Raw genomic sequence first — 23443 nt, 5'->3', positions numbered from 1 at the left:
CACTCCTGCACATGCTGAAGCGCTCAGCAGTGAGTGCTCGGGCCGTGAGCCTGCGTATCCCAACACGTGGCCGTGCTCCCTGAGAGGCGTCGGGGCCGCTCGGCTCTGCTCCGCGCAGAAATGGTGAGCCTGGAAACGCGAGCGAGCGGAGGAAGGCGTGCTGCAGCTCCGGAATGGCCATTTAGCCAAATTGCATACCTGTGCTGTGTCAGCTATATGGTAGATTCATCTCATTCCATTGGTCTAATGGATAGCAATTGAATTTAATTAGCAAAACTACTTTGACTTAGTCTCATACTGTGCTGAATGTAATGAAATCTTTCTCCTCTCTCTCTCTCCCCCCCCTCTTCTTTTTTCCCTCAAATAAAGAATGTCCTTAACTGCATTCCACCGTTAGAATATTAAAAGCTATATATGTTACTCTTAAGGACAGGGTACAGCCATCCCCTTTCACAGGCTTTAGATTTAGTTATTGTATTACATAACATAAAATAATTAAAAAGATACTTCGATAGTTACACACAGTATAAATTCAATTACCGCGATGTCTCCATTAAAAGCACTTTTATAGTATGAATAAAATGCAAATCCTCTTTAGAGATCGATACCAGAAACATAATTCTATGCTTCATCCTGCGAAGGAAGTTAGCCTTAATAAATCATCCTCTTAGATTAAAAAAAGAAAAACGTTTCAAAGATTTGTATTTGAAGGCAATTCTCTAAAGCAGACATCCTGCTCTTATTTCTGCTGGATTCATTTTTTAGCAGTGAGGTTCACGGGCTGCACCTCCTGCTTCCATAGAGCCCCTGCCAAGGAGAAGGATGCCGAAGAGAAGCAAAGCGCCGGCCACGCGCGCCGGCACCGCGACTCTGCCGGGATTTATTGAAACGCCCCAAATCCAGCCGCGAGAACTTTGCTGCAACTTGTCTCCCCCGAAATAAAAGTGTAAAGCAATTCCTCCAGATGAGTTTGGAGGGAACGTTCCTACCAAGCCTAACTTTTGCCTGGCTGGGCACAGCAAGACAAGTTCCTATGATTGATTATTGTGGTATCTCTGGATCTCTGACTTTGAACCATAACCTTTTTTGCACACAATGACAGTTGGGACCTACCATTTGCCATCTGTAGAGATGGTGGGGGAGAAAAGGACTTTGCTTACATTAATCAACCAATTAAGAACAGACTTAAACAAAACACTAAAGCATAATAAAAACCTGACTGCTTAATAGCTTTCTACTCTTAATAGTTGCCTTCCTGTAGTCTGCTGATGGGAGTAGCATCACTCTGCCTGGGCCCCGTCAGGGACAGGGTTCTGGCTCTGGGGCTGGGCGCTGCCTGATCTCAAATGGAGCTGAGGGTCCTCTGTGCTGAGCAAGACCAAGACCCCTACAGCAAAAGAAAAATAAAAAATAGAAAAGTTTGGAAAGACAAGTTGTAAATCACAGCCACACAATGTAGCTGGGCTCTCCCGTCAAGGGTGACTATTAGAGAATTATTTTAGTGAGTGCAAAATTAGTAACTAATCAAAGACACAAATCATGGCTTCAGGAAGGATTAACCTTTTCTTTCAAAGCTTGGGGCAGTATCCAAGGACCCCAGATACTTTGTCACAGCCCTCCCCTTGCTGCTGGCAGCACATCCCTAAGTAGAAACTGAAATAGCAGCTGAATAACCTGGGTGGACTCTGTGCTCGGCCGCTCTGATGAGGCTCTGGAGGAAGGAGATCCAGAACCCAGTCCCAACAGCTCAGAGCCTAATTCTGCTCTCAGGGATGGTGGGTTAAACCATCTGAAATCTGGTTTTCTATTGGGGGTAAAGCAGACACCTTGCACAATACACGCTCTGCGCTGCGGCAAAGAAGGCGAGAGACCTCCACGTTTCTTGTTTGCATCTGCAGCTGATGAGGTTGCAAGGCCAAGATTAATAAACTTGGACCAGTATCACCAAGAGGCACCACAGCAGCATCTTGAACAGCTGCTTGTTTCTGTTGCCTCTGGGTACCCACCAGCACAGCTCTTAGGAGACCTCTTGGATCGTCTACTTAGTGAAGCTCTAGGAGACCACGCATTCACACTGATAAAAAATAACACATTAATTGGAAGCAATCATCTCTAAATGCAAGCATTTCATACGTGCCTGGATATTTCTAAATCATCCCTCCACTGTGTCCAGAAAATGTAGCAGAGCATGTTCTTGGTAAGAGATGAAGTGTATTTACGTCAAGGTGTACAAAAACCCCTTAAATGACTCAAGATCTGAGCAGCCAAGAAAATGTACAGTATTACTGCAATGAACATGTTTTTGTGATATTTAATAACTGAAATTTGGAAAAAATTTGCAGAGGTTGGCCAAGATGGTCTCTACATCCTCGCGCTTTACGTCTCTTTGTCTATTGTACCTTTTAATATATTGCATCTGTAAAAAAAAATTGCAACCTACTTTATACAATTTCTACACTGAAGTCCCAAGTAATCTATCAAGTTGTCATGCATTTTCTTCACATTAAACCTTTTAAAAATCTTTCCTTTTTCCTATGTTTCAAGAAAATACAGAAGAATATTGGCTTGGCCCAAAAAGCAGCACAGTGAAACATGTCGTTCATCAAATCCGGTAACAAGAGGAGTTTGTGATACGGCGTCAGGAGAAGAAATAATCCCCAAAGTGGCGTGTTGAAGTTTTGGAAGGTTTGTAAATCAAGAAAATTCAGACCATCAATAAACCTGCAATCAACAAAAAAAACATTGGAAAAATTCCCTGCGAGCTGGTTCTGGTTACGGAGGTTTGGTGAAGTCCCTTTGTGCGGCACTTCAAGCCACCCGAGACAGGGATCTGAGGTTGCCGCTGGTCCATGTCCCCTGAGGGAGGGACAATGGCATGGCCGGGGCTCATGGGGTGGCCGGACACCCGTCTGGGTCATGGAAAAGCACGGCGTTACCAAAGACTATTTATTATTAAGGAAAATGCTTTCATCTGTTGATGGCACCCAGAAACAATGAGCAGGAACACGAAGCAACGGGTGGGTGAGAGGGAAGGCGAAGGGAAACCGGGAATTATTTCAGCTGGGAACTGGATGAAATGCTGGGAGGAGGGGGATTATTTTGCCCATTAGTTTAAAAACTCTCCATGCCGAGGTTTGCAGCATTTGAGTGACCGTCTCTACAGCAGTGTGCAGAAATACACAGGTATTTCCTTAATATCCATCAGCCCCTGATAAATGAGCTACATAAGGGATGGGATAAAGCTCTAAGGATGGGAAGATGACGATCCCTCTTCTATGAACTACAGGGAAAAATCTTATCTCCAACTCTTCCTCTGTCCCTCTTCCCTTTATTGCCACAAGAGAGTTCCTGCATCCCCTGGGAGCCTCAGCAACTCCCAGGTACCATGGCTGGGCACTCATCACTGGGTGACACCACCTTTGGGATTGTAAGATAATATAAAATAAAGGCAAAATGTGAAGTGCTTGCCTTCCATGGTTTCAAAATGCCGAAATCTCTGTCCCTGAACCCAGCTCGTGCCGTTGGTCCCACTTCTTGCAAAACAAAGAAATCTGTTTAGGTTCCAGGAAATCCCACATGTTACCGTACTAATTTGAGCCCAACAGCATTTGTGGTATTGTCAGGTCTTTAGGACGATCCCATGCCCATTCCCAATGTAGGAAAAACCTGTGTGCTTAATTATCTTCTTTAATAATTCCATGGTATGTGATTTATTAAACAGGCTCCTTATTTGTAAACAAAATCAGAGGCACAAATGTGCGGCGATAGTCGCACTTCCTGGTGAAATAAGAGGCAGACAAAGAGCCCTAATGATGCGCCAAAAATGCTCACCAAAAGTGTACTCTTTAAAAAGATCACCAATTTAATGCTTTTTGTATTTCATTTATCAGCCATGTAGTCATCATTCCCCTCCCTACCACCATCTGTACACACTTTCCCAATAGACCATCACAGCTGTCCCGTTTCTCACACAAACAGTACCTTTTATATGCTTCCCAACTGTTTTTAATAACTGTTCTGTGCACAGCACTGTACTTCCTTTGTTTTCTTTTCTTCCCCCCCCCCTTTTTTAAAAAATATGAAAAAGAGATATAATCCAAACAAACAGGTCATCATCACAATCAGTGGAGGAAGGCAATTAAAATGTTAAAAGCCTCCACGGCCATTGACCCATCCTCGAGCCGCACCAGCAGCCCCAGCACGGAGCTGCAAAGTTCCCTGGAGAAGTTGCTAAGGTAGACGACACTTGTTCAAAAAAAAAACACGTACATGAGCAAGACTGTCTGAGAAATCCCTCAACCTTTTTAATGAGGAAGTATTATTAATATTAAATACTGCTTCTGCAACCAGAGAAAGTTTTTTGAGGCTTTCAAAGTCCATTTATCAGCTCCAAGGCATCGCTGCCCTGTATTTTGGAACCATGTGGACACAAGTGTCCCATTTTCTTTTCAAACTCTGACTCATTTCACTCTTTCCAAATGCCCTGTGTATCCTGACTTTGTATCATGGGTGATCCTGGCCTTCCCATCTGCCACCCCTCAAACTGCTGGAGCCCCAAACTGGGATGAACAGCACAAACTCATGATGAAGGCACCGTGCAGCCAAGGTAACTCAGCTCCAAGCCTGGGCAAACAAAGCCGCTTGCAAAGGGCAAAACTGGGAAGAGCTCCAGCCAGGAATGCGGAGAAAAGCAACAATTCCTTTGCACTCCACCTCATGGAAACCTACCCTACCAACAGGACACTCAGGAATGAAAACTCTCTATGTTTGCTTTTGTCCAGGGCCATGTCCACAGCAAACTTCAGCAGGCTGCAGGGAGATGGGAGCACACAAACAGTCCCCCCGTCGGCACCGTACAGGATCACAGCAGGTAAACCAGTTCTGGGATGGGACAGGGACACTGCTCATACCATCCTCATCCCATGACAGACAGCTTCACACCCTGGGGCTGCTCACTGTGAGACACACCTCACTCTTCTAGGGGAGAGTTTATTACTAAAGACCACGTACGTGAAAAACAACTGGTCCGCTCAGTTCTCACCATGATTTTGCCCTCCAGCTTTTGACTGAAAAAGAAACAATGTCCATTTTTAAAGTGGGAGCTGAAGACATTATTTTGCCTAGAAATCACGCTCATATATCTAGGTTAGACAGAACAGGCACCTTGAAGATGCACTTCTGAGACACAAGTGTGCACCCCGAACAACACCGAGCTCCGTGGCTGGGTGTTTGTAACTGCATCTGCCTAAGAATCTAAATCAGAACTGTTGATGTCCTTCTCTAAGAAAAAGAAAATAAAAGCTCTTGACCACAGAAGTCCCACTCTGAACTGATTGCTGCGTGTTTTTCCCAACTTTTCCACCTGCTGCAAGGGCTCGGCTACTACCGAGGCTGGTGCTGCCCCAGCCAGGCAAACTGCTTGTGAAACTTTCACACAAAATTATGCAGGATTTACTTTTTAGATAAGCAACAACTACTTTTCCCTTTTTGAGACAAAAACCAAACATAAATAGGTTTGTTGGCTATTTTTAATGAAGTCCTTGTGGCGTCAGGAAAAGTCCTCATCACCACACAATAAAAGCATTGCAGTGGCCATCGTCCCTAAAAGCATCCCAACAATAGCTGGGCTTCAGAAAAGCATCCCAATACAAAGAATTCATTCTTCTGATTTACTTGAAACTACTTGGCCTCAAAAGAAGAAAAAAAAACAACCAAACCTGAATTAAATTTAAATTTTACCCTATGTTTCCAGCATCACTCGGGGATTTGGCCGCTTTCTTCTATATCAAATTAAAACCTTAGTAGGTAAAAAGATCAGACAAATTTCAAGTGAATACCCTCAGGATGAAATCTGACTGACAATGTATTTTTGCTTTAAAATCTCCAAAATGAGTGTTTATCTTGACAATAAATGTAACAACTATCTAACTTGTCTTTTGATACCCTTACAGGAGTGCATCCCTGTTCGTTCAGTGCATTACAAGGTATTTTAAACGCAAAAACGGTGATTTAACCAGACGTGGCTTATTACAAAGCTCAGGCAGCTCATTATCTGTCCCTCACACACAAGATTAAAGTGGTAGATGCAGAAAAACACAGCATGAAAGAGGCTGTCCCAGCACTTTTCATTTAGTTCTTCACCCCTTGCTTTTCCTGAAGCTGTCAGCAGACTGCACAGAGCCTGGATTTGCCCTGAGAACTTTCTCCTTGCCAGGGGCTTTCCAGAGTTTAGCTGTAAGGAGATGCCTCCCCATGAAATACTCCTCATGAGTTTGTAAATGCATTTTGCACCTAACAATGATCACGCATGGTGGATTTCCTGGGCTGGAGAACACTCCTGCTTTCCCATTGTGTGCAACTTAGAATAATGGAATCGTTTGGGTTGGAAAAAATCTAAAAGAACACTGAGTCCAAGTGGGGTGACAGTGGCTGGGATAAGAAGAGAGATGTACAGCACAGAGGACAGTGCAGAAAAGGTTTAGACTTTGTTTGGACACTCATGCTATGGCCATATCATGGATATGGCAAATGGATTAAACCAAGGAGCAGAAACAACGCTGGCTACCTCCCTTTGGCCAGGGCTTGGTGACATGGTGGCAGGTCTGGAGAACGTGCTGCTACCTGCAGCTCTCATGGGTGAATGCCATGCTGGTTTTACACCTGTGCAAGGTGTGCTCCATCCCTCTGGGCACCTCTCTGTGCCACCATCCAGCTTCCCAAAGTCACAGCAAGAGCTGGGGATGGACACAACCTCCCCATGCACCAGGTGGGTGAGATGGGCAGGAGAAACCCACCAGCAGTCCCCCCAGGGAACACCAGAGGCTTCCCACTGCACCCTGAGGGTGTCCTGCTGGAGGAGACCTCAGTGCTACACCCTTTTGTGACGCCTTCAAACCACTTTTCTACATCATCAAAAAATCCAGAGCACCAGGAAGTTTTCTCTCATTGACCAAAACAACCACCAGGTACTGCACTCACATGACCCTGTCCAGCACAGCCTGTTCACCTGGCCAAATTACCCTGCTTTGGACACCTACCAACCCCATGATAATTTTGTGCTTCACTACAGATATATCTCACCCCAAAACATGAACATGCTGAAACATCCAATCATGTTCTGGCACGCATGCCAAAAAAAAAAGCCCATGGCAACAAAGACGACAGCTTGCCAATGGCAGCTGCTGCACGCACACACAAAATTAAACTATATTCTTCTGAAAAGGGATATTATTATGGCATTTGTTTCCCCTCACCCTCACCCATTCCCTCCCAAAATAAAGGGGGAAATATCAACACATCTCAAAAATTAGGAGAGATGGATTTAAAAAAAAAAAAAAAAAAAAAAAAGAGACATGGGATGGAGAATTTGGGGTTTAATAGGTGATCCAACTGGGATTGGGGCTGAATGCATGGAACTGCCCTGAAACACTGGCACACCTATGAGAGTTATAAGGCACGAGCAAGTAAAACATCTGGGAAGGCCTGAGGATGCCAAATTGCCTCAAGTTTGGTTAAGCCACCCCTCGGTTATAAAACGAATCTGCAAACACATTTCTGTGCATTAAAGAGCAGCTGATGACACCCATCCCTGCCTCCTTCCCCCCGGTGTGGACCTGCTGAGTGCCTCCCGAGCTGCGATGCAATGCACAAGAGAGCCGTCTCCTCACTGTGAAGATAAATGTCATATTGGACCTCTGACATCATGTATTCTCCAAGTAATTATTTTTGATATCATAAGAGTTGTACAGGGTGCACAATAAAATTAAAAAGTAGAAAGCAAGGTTAATAAGATTATCGTGTTGGTATAATAGGTAATGCATTTTGCAGTATATCCTTAAATCTGCCCTCTCCAAGCATAATTAAATAACTGTGATTTATATTTTAAAGGAACGCAGACATGCCGTGTATCCTCCTACCCACATATGCTAATTACTTTCAGCCCCTAAAACTCACAGAGTTGTTTGCAGCTTTTTAATCCTCATGTGTAAATAACCCAACTCAGGTCCAAGTTATGAACAATAAAGTCCAGGAAACTTTCAGAAGAGCTTGTCATTAAACCCACCTTGATTTTATCTCGCTGATCTAACGGCACTGATGTGTGCCGAAACCCGCGGGAAGGAGGAACAACTCCCCGGGGCCTTCACACTGGCCCCGGCCATGACATTGGGACAGCACTTGGACTGGGAAGGTGGATATTAATGGAGAAGAGATCAACACCCTTTAGGAGGAGCCGATGGATGTACAAGCTCAGGATACCCCAGCTGGCTCTCGCCGTGGGTCTGGGTGCACCGTGGTGGCACCGGGATCGCAGGTGACGTGAGCCCACACACTTCGCTCTAGGCCGAACTCAACCGCGCCGCTCTCCATTTTGACTCGCACGTGAGAGCCCGGCACACAAAATGGAGGCCCTCGTGTGTTTTACAGGCAGCGGCTACGAATCCAGCCCAAATCCACCCGCTCTACGCGCCACATCCTGCTCCTACACCCCGAGCCACAACGGTGCCGCACACAGGGCTGAGCTCAGGCACCTTACATCCACCCCTGGCGTAGGGACATGGGGCAAAGGTAGCTAAAAACACTTAATATATATAAATACTCTGTTTTCCCTTTAAAATTAATTACACTGTGATGGTGTCCAGTCACTGCCTTTTCAACTGGGGAGAAAATGCTGCAGGCCCCAAAAGAACTTGCTGGGATAAAACTGCCCCACACATCCGAGGCACCGTGACACAGGTGCTGATGTCAGTCACAGTTTTTGATGTCTCCCATAATGCAGGCGACAATTAACAACAACCAGAGATATGGTTGCACCACATGAACGGGAAAACCAAAGCGATTAAAATGAGTTTTAGCCCCCCGACAAAGCTTATCTACCACAAGCCCTCACTGGCGTAAGGAAATGTCCGGGTCGGCTGCTGTTAGGAGGCTAAAATAATTTCCCCTGAATTTACAGCCTGTAATTTAATCATCAGCTCCAGCCCTTGTCTGTGAGGAAAGGAGCAGGGGCAGAGCCAGATCCGTGGCTCTCAGTGAGGATGCCCCAAATTCATTTTGCTGGGGACAATCACTGAGGCCTGGAGGGTCCCACATGTGTAGGAAAGTGCAGGCTTTTGGGGAGAGATTGAGGGGTTTTGGAGCAGCGGCTTGGAGTTTGTTTGCTGGTTGTAAAAACCTCACCAGTGCCTGAACCAGAAGCATCAGGGGGAGGAGGAGGAGGAGCTGTGAAGAAGCTCAAGGCACAGATAGCGAGGAATGCCCTTTCCTTTACATCCGAATGGGGAGAAAATACATAATTGTAATAATAAATAGCGGGTTTTATGAACAATTAGGATTCCACTGTCTCTTTGAAGGGTTTGAAAAGCTGACATGATGTTTTGGGTTCTACAGATTCAGCTTTGAGGCCTCAACCAAGAGAAACATTCAGCCCTGCTGTGTACAGCAGTGACCACAACAAAGATTGTGGTTTCTCCCACACTCGCCTTAAATAGATCTAAATTAATGCTATTCATCATTGGGTGGAAAAGAAGGGAAATATAAAAGTGCAGTTGCTTGTAGAAAAGCCAGAAGCATTGGGAAACTTTCTTACCACTCACAGGCTTCTCCTGCTTCTGCACCTCGGAGCAAGGAGGCATGGAAATAACACACCCTTATACTGTCCAAACCCTCCACCTGGAAAACATCCTGGGCACATGAAATACGCCTTTATCCCGTGTTTATTTGTTGTTGCTGTTGTTGTTGTTGGAGAAAGGGAAAAGCTAAACCACATGACTGAACTCCTGCCAGGGGTTCGTGATAGAGCAGGCCGTCCCGAGTGCCACACCAGTTAGTATCTGAATTATCACGGATACTCACCGGCTCAGTTACACCCGCACCGGGAGAGCAGTTGTCCCACCTAAATCCTGCTTCTGTCAGCTCCCACCCTGCTCATGGCTGCAGCGAGCAGCCAGTCCCACTCCCCAAAGAGGAGATCATCCAAAGATGGGGGTATCTCTCTGTGCCACGCAGGGTGTGTAGGTCGCCGTGTTTCATGCATGCCCATGATAGGTAGGTGCACGAAATTTGGGGTGTTGAGGAGCTGTGGCTGTCCTCTCCTCACCTTTCCCAACTGAGATAGAGACCCAGGCTCCCACCACTGACTTTTTATGGGTACTTTTTGTAAGGCTAAAACAACACAAAATCTGCCTTCTTTTATTCCTTGAGGGCAGAAATACTGTGAGATGTCTTAGTGTCACTTTTTTTCTTTAAAGCTACAGATGTCTCACTTTGGCAAAAAATAATGGAGCAGAAAAACAACTCTATCAGCCCACAAACATTAAAATCTCAGCTGAACACTGATCTGCTCAGGTTCTCCTGGGCATGCACTGGGAGCCCTGTGCAGGGAACACATGTGAGATACCTGCTGGAAAGATGCCTCAAGTGTTTTTTTGGTAAGAGTAAATGCAATCTGTCTGCAGTAAAAAAAACTTTCAAGACAGTTTTGGGTATACACTGGAACAGCCATGAGCTGGAAGTAGGTTTTTCAAAGCATTATAGGTGGAGGGAATGTCATGGATGCTTTAAAAGTCTTCAGATAGGCGTAAAAATGACACATACATTACGCATTATATCCACAGAACAAACACCATTTGAAATGTGCCCCTTTTTAACTACCATTATGATCTGTCTAAAGAGCATTTTGGTTGAAACTTGGGAGAAAAGAAGAAGAAAAAAAAAAAAAAAGCCCACTGATCTTACACCTGCTCTTTAGCAGTGGGAAGTAGGTTCTCAATCTGTTAACATGACCATCTGGCCAATCTGCATATCACGGCTATCTGGATTACCGTACGATGGAATGACAATAACGTAGCCAAAACAAAAGTAAAATGCATCAAAAACTAACGGGAGCGCAAGCCCTTTTGATTTCAAATTAAATAATAAATGCGGTATCAGAGCAGAGCGAGAAAGTCAGCTAAATAATTAAAAATGAGCCTTCGCTCCGGCATAATTAAGTAAACAATATGGTGTGTGTTTCTGTATGAGCCAGCAATAGTTTCCACCGTCGAACGCTCCACTTCTGCAGAGCAGCGATCAGGAGTTGAAGGCGCTGCGACAGCTCTTTCGGTGACGTACGGTATTGTCAGGACACCTCTGCCACCCCTGCGACACCCGGCCCGGCTGTGGCTATTAACAGGATTAATGCAGCAACAATCAATACTAATTGCACTAAAAGATTACAGCGCGAAGCCTCGGGTACCTCTCGAACCCCCCGAAACCTCCACGGCTACGGGGGCTTCCGCATTAACCCATCTTTGGGTTATTCCCATCGATGCCTCTTTATGGTGGTCCAAGTAGAATATTTTAAGTCTGTCAACGGGAACATAAAATGGGTCGAGCTTAAAGTTCAAGGTCATGTGCTATATACCACTGCCCAGCAATTAGCCACAGAGCACATCTAGAAGTTAAGTAAATTTTCAGGCACAGAAATAAGGCTGAGTTCTGGCTGCCTTCGAGTCTAAACGCAAACAGAAAAACGGGTTTGCGCAAATAACGTCTAGCCCTAGATTTTTTCTTAAATTTGGGATTTTTAAATGTCCTTCTGAAAGATTAAAAGATTTTCTCTGCCACAAATACCTCGCGAGTTTAATTCTCGCCCGAAGCGCATAACGATGGCTGGCCGAAAAAATAAACCAGGCATTGCAGCATCGCCTCCTGGCCCACCATCCCGCTTCGGCCACTGGAGAAATCTCTAAAAACTGTGACCTCTTAGAAAATTTAACTACTTCTATTGCAAATCTATTCTCCAATCTGACCACATTAGCAGGAGGAACTCCAAAGCAGTAAAAAACTCCAGAAAGTTCTCGGTTGAGTGCCTACTAATGAACAAAGGTTAACTTTATCTAAAAGGTCAAATGCCTGGTGGCTAAGGTTGTGACCTTAACAACTTAAATTGTGACCTTGCCACGTGCCTAGTATATTGTAGATTCTGATACAGATCATCTGGTAAAGGACCGGTCATAAATTAGCTTTACTGTTCGACTCCCACAAAGAAAACGGTTTGCCACAATGGTTTCCAACTTGTCATTTGATACAAGAGCAGAATAAGTGAAAACTAAAAAGCAAACCCAAGTTCAGGGTACAAAAATGCCGCCTGCTTTTAGTTAAGCAGATTAGAAACTGCAAACTGAGAGCAATACTCTAGATTTCAATACATTTTTTTGGTCAACCTCTAATTCACAAAGCACCGATCTTCCCTTCCTTTTTTTTTTTTTTTTTTAATTTCTTTTTTTTTATCCTTTTAATGAAAATTACATGTAGTTTTGCCTATTTGCATATTTTTGTTTTCTCTTTCTAGCCAGTTCTTAAAGAGAATAATTGATTTCAGTAGCTTTGTAAGAAGCACTATTTAAATCTGTGCACATGTGTTCCCTTACAGATGATAGTGCCTACTGAAGGAAAAGCGTGGATTCAAAGCAATAATTATCCTACATGTTTAGAAGGAAAGGGACATCTTGCTGCCGAAGTCATCTCGAATAAGGGCATCTTGGAACAGAATACTCCCCCCAAGAAAAGAAGACGAAAAGTGGGGGGGAAAAAAAACCCACAAGAAAAAGAGAAGCGAGCACTATGGGTGAAAAGGTCACAATGGTTTTGGCACGTATCTTCAAGCACGTTTCGGAGTCTGTGCCTCCTGCCAATACTGGCAACTTCTCAAAACTTTTAAGGAGGTAAAAACATTGTTTAGTGTTTACAAATCTTCTGTACTACAGCAGATGCTTGTCAAATCCGCTATATGTAAGTTGACCAGCCTACCTAATATTTGCGCTGGCGACTTCCTCCTTATAAATACGCGGTCCATACATTTGGGGAGCGAGGTCTGATGGAGTTGGAGACAAAGGACCCTTAATATTTTTTTCTTTTGTAATTTTCCTGTTGCGCACCCGGCACAAGCTGCCATTACTGCGGGTCTGCGGGAACCAATGGCTGTCAACTTGGCCAATGTTCAGGTGTAACAAAGACTGCTGGGATACATCGGAGGGGGGAAAAAAACGGGAAAAAAAGGGGGGAAGAAAAAGAGGTAGCTCTACGCAAGGCTTTCGGTACACCTCTGTGAAGCCATATAGACAGCGACCACGCTGTGCCACCTCCCAAAAATCATCTTGTCCCCCTCCCCGCTGAGGTTTAGCAGGAATACGCCAGCACACGCTCCTGCATTGAGAGCACAATGCAATGCGTGCAATCAGCAAACAACGGCCGAAAACACGGCGCGGTGCGCTCTGCACGGGTGCGTGGCTGCTCACACAAATCCCCAAATCTAACCCCAAAAAACCGCGTGGAGGCCTCGCGCTGAGTTTCCGCGGCAAACACCCGCGTCTGAAGGACAATCGGTGCGATCGCTGCCTGTTGAAGATGGAGGCAGGAATAAATAACAGTTCGCTATCAAGACTACTGTTTGCCACCGGCGTGCTGATAAGATGGTATATCCCTAATCGCAATATTGAACTTTTGTAACGTCTACTGGTTGACTGTTGCAACAGGGAGAAACCCCTTGAAGCTCCCCGAAATCCTCCCACCCATGGGTTTGGTCTTTTTGTCCCCATCCTACATTTCTGTGACCCTACATGAAAGCTAAACCAAGACCGTTGGTTTCTATCAATGATTTGTGCGCTCCACGGAGAGCCTGGGAAATACAACATGGATCAGTATTTACCAGCACCATGCTATAGATAAATTTAAATAATAAATATCTGCATGCTGTAGATCAATAAATAGACATTTATAGCTTATATTTGGATATCAAAGCATTTTAAATTTATCACCCCACTCCAACATGCAGAGCAGGAAACTGAGGCAGACAAAAGGGGTGTGAGTCCATGGTCCCCTCAGGGTTGGTGATGGAACAGGAGGTGACCTGAAATGCCCCAGCCTCAAACTCCCTTCAGTTAGCCATTTATCCATAATGCTTCCTTCACCGTGGCCATAATAAAGCGCAGAGTAAATAAATAATTTTCCTCAATATTTGCCTACTTCCCTTTCACCATAAATGAGCACTATGATTTACCACCTCACACCAAAGTGAAAAGTAAATGTTGCAGCTTATCTGTAGGAAATACCATGAGGATACTCGAAAGTTATTTCCGAACAGGGATCGTATCTGTAAAATCCCAGCGGCGACATTGCCTAACACAACAACCATGGCAGGGACTCAGTGCAGAAAAACTTTGGGGAAGCCAAAACTTTCTGCAAGACCCTCTGAAAGAAGCTGGCATGGGAAATGCAGGCTCCCTGGGCTGTAATGTGCTTGGATTTCTTACCGATAAATATTTATACAGAAGTGGTTTCTACTAATATGATCCTCTCCCCCCTGCTCCTCTGTTTTTCCAGCCTGTCCAGCCCCTCAGCTCACAAGTCAGGATAGGCTGGGGGACCCACACATCCCATACATGAAACTTGGGGCCTCGCACTTCACACACGCACATTTCTCTGCACTACAATCACTCAGGAGAACTACAATAGCACATTATTTTATGCCAGTCAACATACTACACATCCTCTGAGCACACTGAGTCACGCCGCAGGCAGAGCGTACTTTCTGTTGGAGTCTGGGATCCCAAGATTTTCATCACACATTAAAACATCTCATCCCCTCCTCATAAGCACAATATTGTCAAATCAGGAATTTTTTTCAGGACCTGCTTAGCTTTTAGGTGTATATACTGTGATATTTTGGGGGGTTTAAATGTCTCCTTTTCCCCCTAGGATTACCCAGAGGTTTGTTTCATGCCCACTCAAGACCTGATGACTAGGTTTGCTATCAAGGGACTGTCTTTTCCTTTCCCTCCAATCCTGCAGGATTTATGTTCCCCAATCTCATCCCTGTGGGGTGAGGATACCTGGTACTCCTGACCCACAGTTTTCAGGCATCTCTAGCCCACCTAGACAACTTTGTGCATAACATATGCAAACTTTATTTAAAAAAAAAAATAAAAAATTAAATTAAAATCTATCTGCTTTCCCCCAAAATTAAAATAAAGGAAGCCGCATCCGGCTGTGAGCCCTCCAAGTATAACATTCAGGATAACACCTGTGAAGGATGCCCGAAATGCTGTTAACTGCGGAAAACAAGAACCACTTTTATGTGGCTGCACCTTAAAAACCCCATGGAAAAAAAATAACAAAAAAAGAAAACCAAAAAACAATTGGGGGGGGAAGTTTTTGGCACCCTCCTCGCCACCCCGGGAGAGCGATAACCGGCATCCCCAGCTCCCTCCCCGGCTCATGCAGCCGCCGCTGGGGCACGGCACCCGGCACGGAGATAACCGAAAAGTTGAAGAAGGTGGTAGAGAAAGGCACTTACCTGCTGCGTGCACAAAGTATGCCAAATATAAATCGAGTTCCTTAACAGAAACTCCTATATGGTGGGGCTGTACGCACAGCCCGGGGTTAGAGCACTGTGGGGACTTTACAAGGCGCTCGCCATCAGTACTTTCGAGCGGAATACCTTTAAATAAAATCACCATAACAAGGTCCAACCTCCAGACCTTATCTGCCTGGCGAAGGCAGTCAATTCTTCTCATCTTGCCCTTCTGGTCTGGATTGGAAAGAACGCAACACGGAGGCTTTTTTCCTGTGACTGTGAGAACAAAATCCTCCCGAAATTCAGGCCTGATATCTTTCCGGAGCTTTGCCAGAAGTCTGGATGCCCATTTTTGCTTTACCTCGGGTTTTTCACTTAGCAGTTCGTCCTTCACGGCTCTCTCTTCCTCTTTTGACATGCGTTTTTCATGTTTTTTGAAGTATTTTCTTTTTCGGGCTTGCAGGTTGAACCACGTGTATGCAAACGCTCGGACGTGAGGCAGAAGTGCTTCGATGAAGGGATGAAATTCATCCTGAAAAAAGTTACAGAGAAGGGTCACCATCAACAAAGAGCCTTCAAAAACGGGGATTTTGCAGGATGGTGAGAATTACGAGGGTGCTGATAAATTTTAGGGGCTGTGGGACCCCTCGCTGATGCACCCCGAACCCGCCACCGCCACATCCCCGCTTCCCTTTTGCGCCGACCCGAAAACTCCGCTCCCGCCCCCCAAAAACAGGGTCCAACTTCAACCAAGCGCCCAGATGGAGATGGTACAACGCTGGCACCCTTTCCCCAGTCCGCAAACCTTTTAAAAAAATAAAAAATAAAAAAAAAAAAAGGAGCAGAATGAGTTAAAAGCCAAGAACTCTTCTGCAAGTCCACTTGCGGAGCGCGTATCTCCCTTTGCTCTCTCCCTGACCCCGCTGCTTGCGGTGTAGCCAGCGTTTGCCCGCCAATTTGGCAAATCCTAAACATTTGGATGCCAATCAATGTTTGTATGGGGAAGTCTAAAGTATAGTAAAACTTTCCCTAAGATATATTTGGAAATAGCAGCCGGCAGAATAGTAAAATGCCACTATAGCTGTATATACAATTACAATGAAGGGTGGTTTTCACTCTGGCTCCTAAACAGTGAAGGGAGCGAGAAGTACCGCGGTAGATTTATCCCGCAAGCGCAATCATAACCAACACTAAAATCCTAGAAAAAGCAAGCCTTGCAATTTATCTTTTTAATATTTTTGCTTATATTTAGTCCAAAAGAAAAAAAAATTAAAATTGCTATCTGGGCATATTAGGCAAAGCCAAACTCTGAGACTTCCCATAAAATAAAAAAAAAACAAAACAAACAAAACAAAAAAGCCAGGAAAAATTGAAAAACGCGGTAAACAGAAAACTGTATCACAAGTTGTGCAAATACGCGAATAATTATTAATTGTGTCAGATTTTCAGTTATTTAAAAAGAAATGCCCTACTCGGAAAGTTAGTTTGGCCATCCGGAGACACTGCTGGTTTTGTGTAACGAGGAGTTAAAGATCACCCCTCGCCCCTGCCACAAAAATAATCACAATTAAAATTATGCTAAAAACAGGCGAGAAAGACCCGTTGATTTTTTTTTAATAATTATATATATATACATATATCTTTTTTTCCTCACTAAATATTACATTAATCAGCCAAAGAGATCAAAATACATTATAATATACTGGGGCCATGCTTTTTGGTTTTTTCCCTGAATAAATGAATGACCCAACTCCAGGCTGCACATAAAAATGTATCCAGGCTGTAGGGCCTGATCCAGCGCTGTGCGCTGGGGACGTCCCTGCTTCCAGTTCCTCCTTTTCTCAGGATTGGGCCCTCCAGGAGGGAAAAATAAAGTAATTTGTGCAACGTTTTCCCCAGCATGGGAAAAGCCACCCGCTGCCTTCCCCTGTGCGAGGAAACGTTGGGGATTTTTCAGATTAACAAACTAACTTTTTTTTTTTTTTTAAATTATCCCATGGAGTACGTTTTCTACCCAAATCATTGTGGGTCATGCAAATATGGTTATTAAAAGAGACATCTTACTTCCTTTCAACACTTTATTTTAATTTGCATTGTTCTTTTCAGAAATTATGAAAAAATTGAGAAATCAATAGTAGAAATATCTATCAGCAAAATCCTGCTGTAATTCAAGACCTTCTGCTGACTCCCCAAAAGCTTTCACTGCACTTATTTTGAGTGACCCCAGAATTGCAGATACTTAAATCTATAGGTAGCACCATTGCATTTATTTTTATTTTAAACAGAGATTGTTAAAAACTTTCTTAACAGCACAATATATTTCATTAGAGCAGAGCGGCAGCAATCAAAGTATTATGAATGATTATTAAAATAAAAGCAGGTAAAATAAAATAAATCACTCCAGTGATTGGCACATTCCTCCTTTTTTTCCCCTACTCTATGAGAAAAGATGATAGTTTCAAATTTCAATAAAGTTTAAAAAAAAAAAAAAATTGCTGTGAGTTTGCAATCGGCAGATTCAAAAAGTGAGAGGAGGCACAATCCCAGCACATGGAGCTGCTCTCACCCACCAGAAACAGCTCTCACGGGGGGGGAGGCAAGGGGGGAAAAAGAAGAAAAATACAAAAACTACAGGTCTCTACAAGCCATTAAAAATAATAAACCCTCCCTCCTGATCTCTCTTGTCCTTCCCTTTCCCCACTCAGGGAGAGTCAAGGAAAAAAGGCCTTTTGTCAAGTGGAAGTTTATCTGCGAAGGTACACAGAGCAGAGAGGCTCGACAGCCCCACAGCGAGCCAGGGCAGCGCTTCCAGCCTTCCCACTTTCCAAACACGTCTTGGTACATCCTGAAATATTTTAACTTTTCTGCTTTAAGCAGCGCTTTGTCCTGCCTGATCTCATGTGCTCGGGACTTTTTTGGCTCGGCGCTGGATAACATCCAAGAGAGAGTTGCTTTAACCTGCGCTAAAGCTGATTTCTACGATGTGGACCTGAAAGGGGAGGTAAAAACAGCACCCCCCAAAAAAACCCACTTAAAAAAAAAAAAAAAGCACTAAACCACTTTAAAGGGAGGCGGGGGGGGGGGGTGAAACCAAGATGCCTTTTGGTGCAAAGTCTGGGTCTGTGGCTGAAGTAAAGGAGAAGCACCGCTGCTCGGGCGCGAGGTGTGCACGTCCCTATTACACCCTAACGTGTCTTTTCAAAATGGTGTATGAGGAGAAAAGGTTAACGACTCATAAACAGAAACAACTTTCAAAGTGTCTTGGTAAACACGCTGCTCCGGAAAATCGCACCGCTTCAATCTCAGCGCTGAGGTATTAGCAAAGTCCAAGTGGAAATAAAAGCAGCCAGGACTGATCAAACAGAATTGGGCTGGACGCGGGGACGGAGGGGGGGAGCCTCTGCACAATGCAATTTTTTATTTCAGTGGCGCTACAGCCCCCCCAAAAAACCCAAAAAGTTTTGGAAATATGACAGTGCAAGTGTGCTAACAGATGTGCAACTTATCTGCAACCTCACTGCGAAATAGTAGGATTTTAAGGAACTGGTAGAAAAGGCAGTGGTCTTTCCCTGTCCACAAGTTAGCTTGAAGGGAAACTTTGAAAGTATTTGATAAAACCGTTTGCTTTCCCCTCTCAGTGTTGGATGGGTTACCCAAAAATAAAAGACACCAGAAAGCTGGCAAAGCGATAATAAAAAGTTAGGGTTTTCTTTATTGCACTCCTCTCCAAAGTTTGAGGATACAGCTCTTCTGAGAGCTGCCTGTTTCTAAGCAGCACCTAAAATTTGGGCCGCACAGTTCTGTACTGTTCACCCCAAAATTCTCCTTTGCTCTTCAAAAAGGTGTTAAAAAAAAAAATAAAACAAAAAACCCTATGACAAAAGAACCCCAACCCCAACCCAAAGGGGCCTTCGATAATGTAATCCTGCAAAGGAGGCTTTGAAACAATGTATTTCTGCGGATCTTTTTGAAATTAATCCAGCTACAGCGACCCTTTCTAATATTTTTACAATCCATTTGCTTGTAAATCTGAGGAGACGTGCATATGTTCCCCAACTATTTCCTAGCTCCCCAGCAGATATGTAAATGGAACGATGTTTGGATTTTTCCTGACAGATGACACAAAATGCTTGTGCCATTTTGGTTCCAGGGCTTGGATAAATATGCTCAGAACCAGGATTTCTGTTTGTTTTCCTTTTCTAACCCACTTCCAAGAGCTTCCCTTTAAATCTGAACCAAAACTTGTCAAAAAAAAAGAAAAAAAGAAAAAAAAAATCTTTCCCAAAACTTGTATCAATAAAAGCTCTTGAAACGATAACATAGGAAATTACTTGCAATAGCTCAGGGCTCGCCCCCTTTTTCTATAGAAAAATGACAGAATCACCTAATTGATCCTTCGGAGGGAAGAGTTTGTCAGGAGGCCTCTAATCCTCCTATTACTTTCCCAAACGTGCAGCAAGAATGCGACATTTTCCTAACGGAGTCAAAGCACATGCCTGGCTTTCTGCTTTTCTTTTGATAAATTAAAGGAAAAAAAAAAAAGCGGGAGGAGGGGAGGGGGGGGCGACGGACGGGGACACGACACGACTGGGCCAGGGAGCAACCAGCCCAAGGATTTATTTTCTCTCCTTAATGTGCGACTGGGCCTACTGAGCCCCAGGAGCCCCACGTGGAGATGCCAAGAGCGTCGGCGCTGCGGGCCCTGCACGGAGCGTCCGGGGGTCCCTCTTGTGCAGCCGCTGCGCTGACAAAAACCAGGTATTTCTCAGAGTTGAATTAAAGGCACAAACTTTGCTCAGGCACAGCCCGGAGTTGCTGCATCCCATCCTCTGCAAACTCCCGCTGTTCGCATTTTCCTCCTGCCTTTTGAGCAAGTGTACGGTTTGGAGTTTCGTGCCCCCGCCGGCCTGGTGTTTTCTCGCCAGCACCCCAAAATTTGGGGGAGGCTGAGGAAGGAGAGGGGACCGCAGCGGGAGAAAGGGACAAAACTTTTGCAGCTCTTCGGGCTGCCTGGGAAGCTGCCGCCCCTCTCCCTGCAATTCCTTGCCTTTTTCTCGACGGAAAGAGCCCGGAGAGGCTTTCTCACCGGGAGAAAAAAAAAATATTCCAATTAAATTAATAAGAATAATGTAGTCAAAATCTCCTGCAGGAGGAAATAATCTGGGGTTTGAGTCCGCCACAAAGCATTTCCTCGTTAAACCATTATATCCTGCTAATTGAAGGGGTGTAATTCAGCGTCCTGCAGCAGCGCGCGGGGAAAAGGGGGGCCGGGAACTCCGCGGCCGCGCAACCGGGGGGCACCGCGGAGCGACCCCCCCCATCCTCCGCTCCCCGCGCAGCCCCGTCCCGCCGCGAGCGGGGGGCGCAAAAGTTGCGCCGAGTGCCGCGGGGGCCCGATCCGCGGGCGGGAGGGTGCCGGGGGGGGGACACGCGGCACACACGGGACAAGTTTGCGGGTGTCCGTGTGGGGGGACACACGCTCGGTGCCCCGGCTGGGGCGGCCTCCGCGGGTGCGGAGGGAGCTCGGCGCGGGGGCGGCCGCACCGCGCCGCACCGCGGGAGCGAGCCCAGGTGCGGGGGACGGTCCCTCTCTCCGTGCCCGGAGCGCTGGGGGGGCGCGGAGCCGGCGGGGCCGCTCCCGCGGAGCCCCGAGCGCGGTGCCGGGGGGTGCGGGCCGCGCTGTGCCCGGGGCGGGGAGCGGCGCAGCGGCTCCAGCTCTGCCCCGGGGCCGCGGTGCGGGGCGGTGCGGGGCGCTCCGGCGCGGGCGGCGGCATCGGCGGCATCGATCGCGGATGACCAAGCACGGCGGGGCCGTGCGGGTCGTCCCGCAGCACCGCGCCCGCGCGGCCCCCCCCGTTAATTAAAGCATTAATAAGTAGGCGCCATTAGCCATGTGCCGACACAAATGGCCGTGCGGGAAGGGGGTGGAGGGGGGGGATGCGAGCGAAAAGGCAACAAAGTTAGTTTCGGCGAGCGGCGGTGGTGCCCCTTCCCCGGCGCGCACGGCCGCGCACCCCCGCAGCGCCGGCCCCACCGCGCCCCGGCGGCCGCTTACCTGGGTGAGACAGAGCGGAGAATACATGACTGCTGCGGGGGGCTGCGGTTTGGAGGTGTGCGTGTGCGGGGAGAGAGGGAGAGAGAGAGGGGGAGAGAGACAGAGGGAGAGGGAGAGAGAGGAGGGGAAAAAAGAGAGAGAGAGAGGAGAGGAGGGGGAGCCCCGAGCCTGCTTCTTGCTTTCACATTTCCAACTCTGCCAAACTGCAGCCAGCGCGGAGCCGCTCCATGAGCTGAACTTTAACCCCGCCTCGACTTTCCCGCACTACGCGCTCGGCATGCCTGCCCCGCGCGCCGTTAAAGGCATAGCGCTCGCTGCGCGCCCCTCCGCCGCCCCCGCTCCGCGCCCCTCCGCTCCGCTCCGCGCCCCTCCGCTCTGCGCCGCGCACCGCCCGCCCCGCGCCCCGCGCCGCCCGCCCGCGGGGGCGGGGAGGGGCGGGGAGGGGGCTGCGGCGCCGCCGCCTCCCTCCGCCCCGCCGCCCCGCAGCGCGGCCAGCCGCGGAGCCGAGAGGCGAGCGGGGCTCGGCTCAAAGTTTTCCTCTTTTTACGGGGGGGGGGGGGGGTGTCGTGTGCGTGTGTGTATTTTTTCTATCGCAATTGTTATGTATTTATTTATTTATTTATTTATTTTGCTCTGCCCGGGGGCTGCGGCTCCGCTCGGCCCTTGACCATGGAGGGGATGGGGCGGGGGGGAGGCCGGGGGAAGCGGCGTTGCCTTCCACAACTTTCCCCATCCCCTTTGGCACTTGTCATTTTAAATCAAGCGCTTTAGAATCAAGGGTGCTTATTCCACATTAAAAAAAAAAAAAAAAATTCTTCTAAAAAATAGCAACACATAAATTCCTCGGCATATCGCACTCCCCCCTCTTTCTTACTTATGAAATCTAAAAGTGAAGCGCTTAAAATTAAAAATACCCCCGCGCCTCCTGCCACTTCTGGAGCGCATTGTCTTGGCACCGGCAACGTTTGGGTTTGGGGTTTGGATGCTCTCCAGCCCGCTCCTGGGGACTCGGAGGGTGTCCCGGGTGGTGTGTCCCCCCCGCTTTCCGCTTGGGAATAGCGTTTCCCACTAATGCTGGAGGCAGTTTAGGTGACCCCCGCGTCCCTGCGCGTAGTCACAGGCTTTTTGGAGGGGAGGAAACGGGGGGAACGACGACACAGACAGGGGAAAATTCCCAATTATAGGGGAAAAGGAGGAAAAATCCCCTTCCGCAGCTTGTTTCGGAGGTGGAGGGGGAGGGGGTCGTGTCCCCCACTCGTCCGTGCCGCACCGTTCCCAGCCTTTTGCGGTTTCCAGCATTATCTTTTAAGTAACTTTTGGCGCCCTTCGGGAGACTTTTGGCCGCGGGACGGCTGGTTGCGCCCTCTAGGCAGGGCCCACGGTCAAGTGCAGCCCCTCCGCAGCCGCGGGCACCCCCCTCCCAAAAATAAATACGGGTAGAGCGAAAGCACCTTCCCCCACTCCAGAATATTTGAGCGCTAAACGAGTGGGCGCGCAAGTTATCCTCATTTTTCCCAACTCAGCGTTTTGCAAAGCACACTTTAAAGAAATAAATAATTTTTTAAACGTGAGTTTTTTTTAAATAAAAAGGCGCTTTTTTTTTCCTTTCTTCTTCTCCCCTCCCTTTTTTTTTTTTCTTTTTTTTTTCTTTTATTTTGGGTGCTAAATCCGGAGGTTTCCGAGGCTCCGGCCCCGCCAGCGGCCCCGTCCCCGCGGGGCGCCGCCAACTTCGGCGGAAAAGGAAAAAAAAAAAAAAAAAGAAAAAAAAAAAAGAAAAAAAAAAAAGAGGAGGAAAAAAAAAGAGAAAAAATAAAAAGAGGATAAAAAAAAAAAAGGAGAAAAAAAGAAAAAAAAAAAGGCGCGCCCCTCCCCCCGGGGGAGTTCAAACGTCGCAACACCCACCCCCGCCGCTGATTGGGCGGCTGTCGGTGACGTCACAATGCCCGGCCCCGCCCATTGGTCCCCGCCGCGGTCCGTCACATCCCGCGCCCGGGCGCGTTTCTTTGTGCGCGGCCGCGGGCGCTCCAGACGGCGCGCACGGAGCCGGCGCGCAC

At 46.8% G+C, this 23443-nt stretch overlaps 1 protein-coding gene across 13 annotated transcripts in view; it reads right to left on the bottom strand.

Moving 5' to 3' along the window:
- Positions 1 to 21785, bottom strand: part of NFIA (nuclear factor I A) — a 250117-nt gene extending 228332 nt beyond the window's left edge. For all 13 annotated transcript variants that reach the window (XM_058843104.1, XM_058843110.1, XM_058843114.1 and 10 more), the window contains exons 1-2: positions 21390 to 21785; positions 15335 to 15866 (exon numbers count right to left, since the gene is read on the bottom strand). In XM_058843104.1, the coding sequence (XP_058699087.1) occupies positions 15335 to 15866; positions 21390 to 21416 (559 nt within the window). In that variant the 5' untranslated portion in view covers positions 21417 to 21785. The remainder of the gene's footprint in view (positions 1 to 15334; positions 15867 to 21389) is intronic.
- Positions 21786 to 23443: the final 1658 nt, after the last annotated feature.

Source organism: Poecile atricapillus, chromosome 7 (assembly GCF_030490865.1).
Source record: "Poecile atricapillus isolate bPoeAtr1 chromosome 7, bPoeAtr1.hap1, whole genome shotgun sequence".
In the NCBI taxonomy this organism is placed as follows: Eukaryota; Metazoa; Chordata; class Aves; order Passeriformes; family Paridae; genus Poecile; species Poecile atricapillus.
Note: the sequence above shows the minus strand (reverse complement) of the source record. Positions and strands in the feature narration are given on the sequence as shown.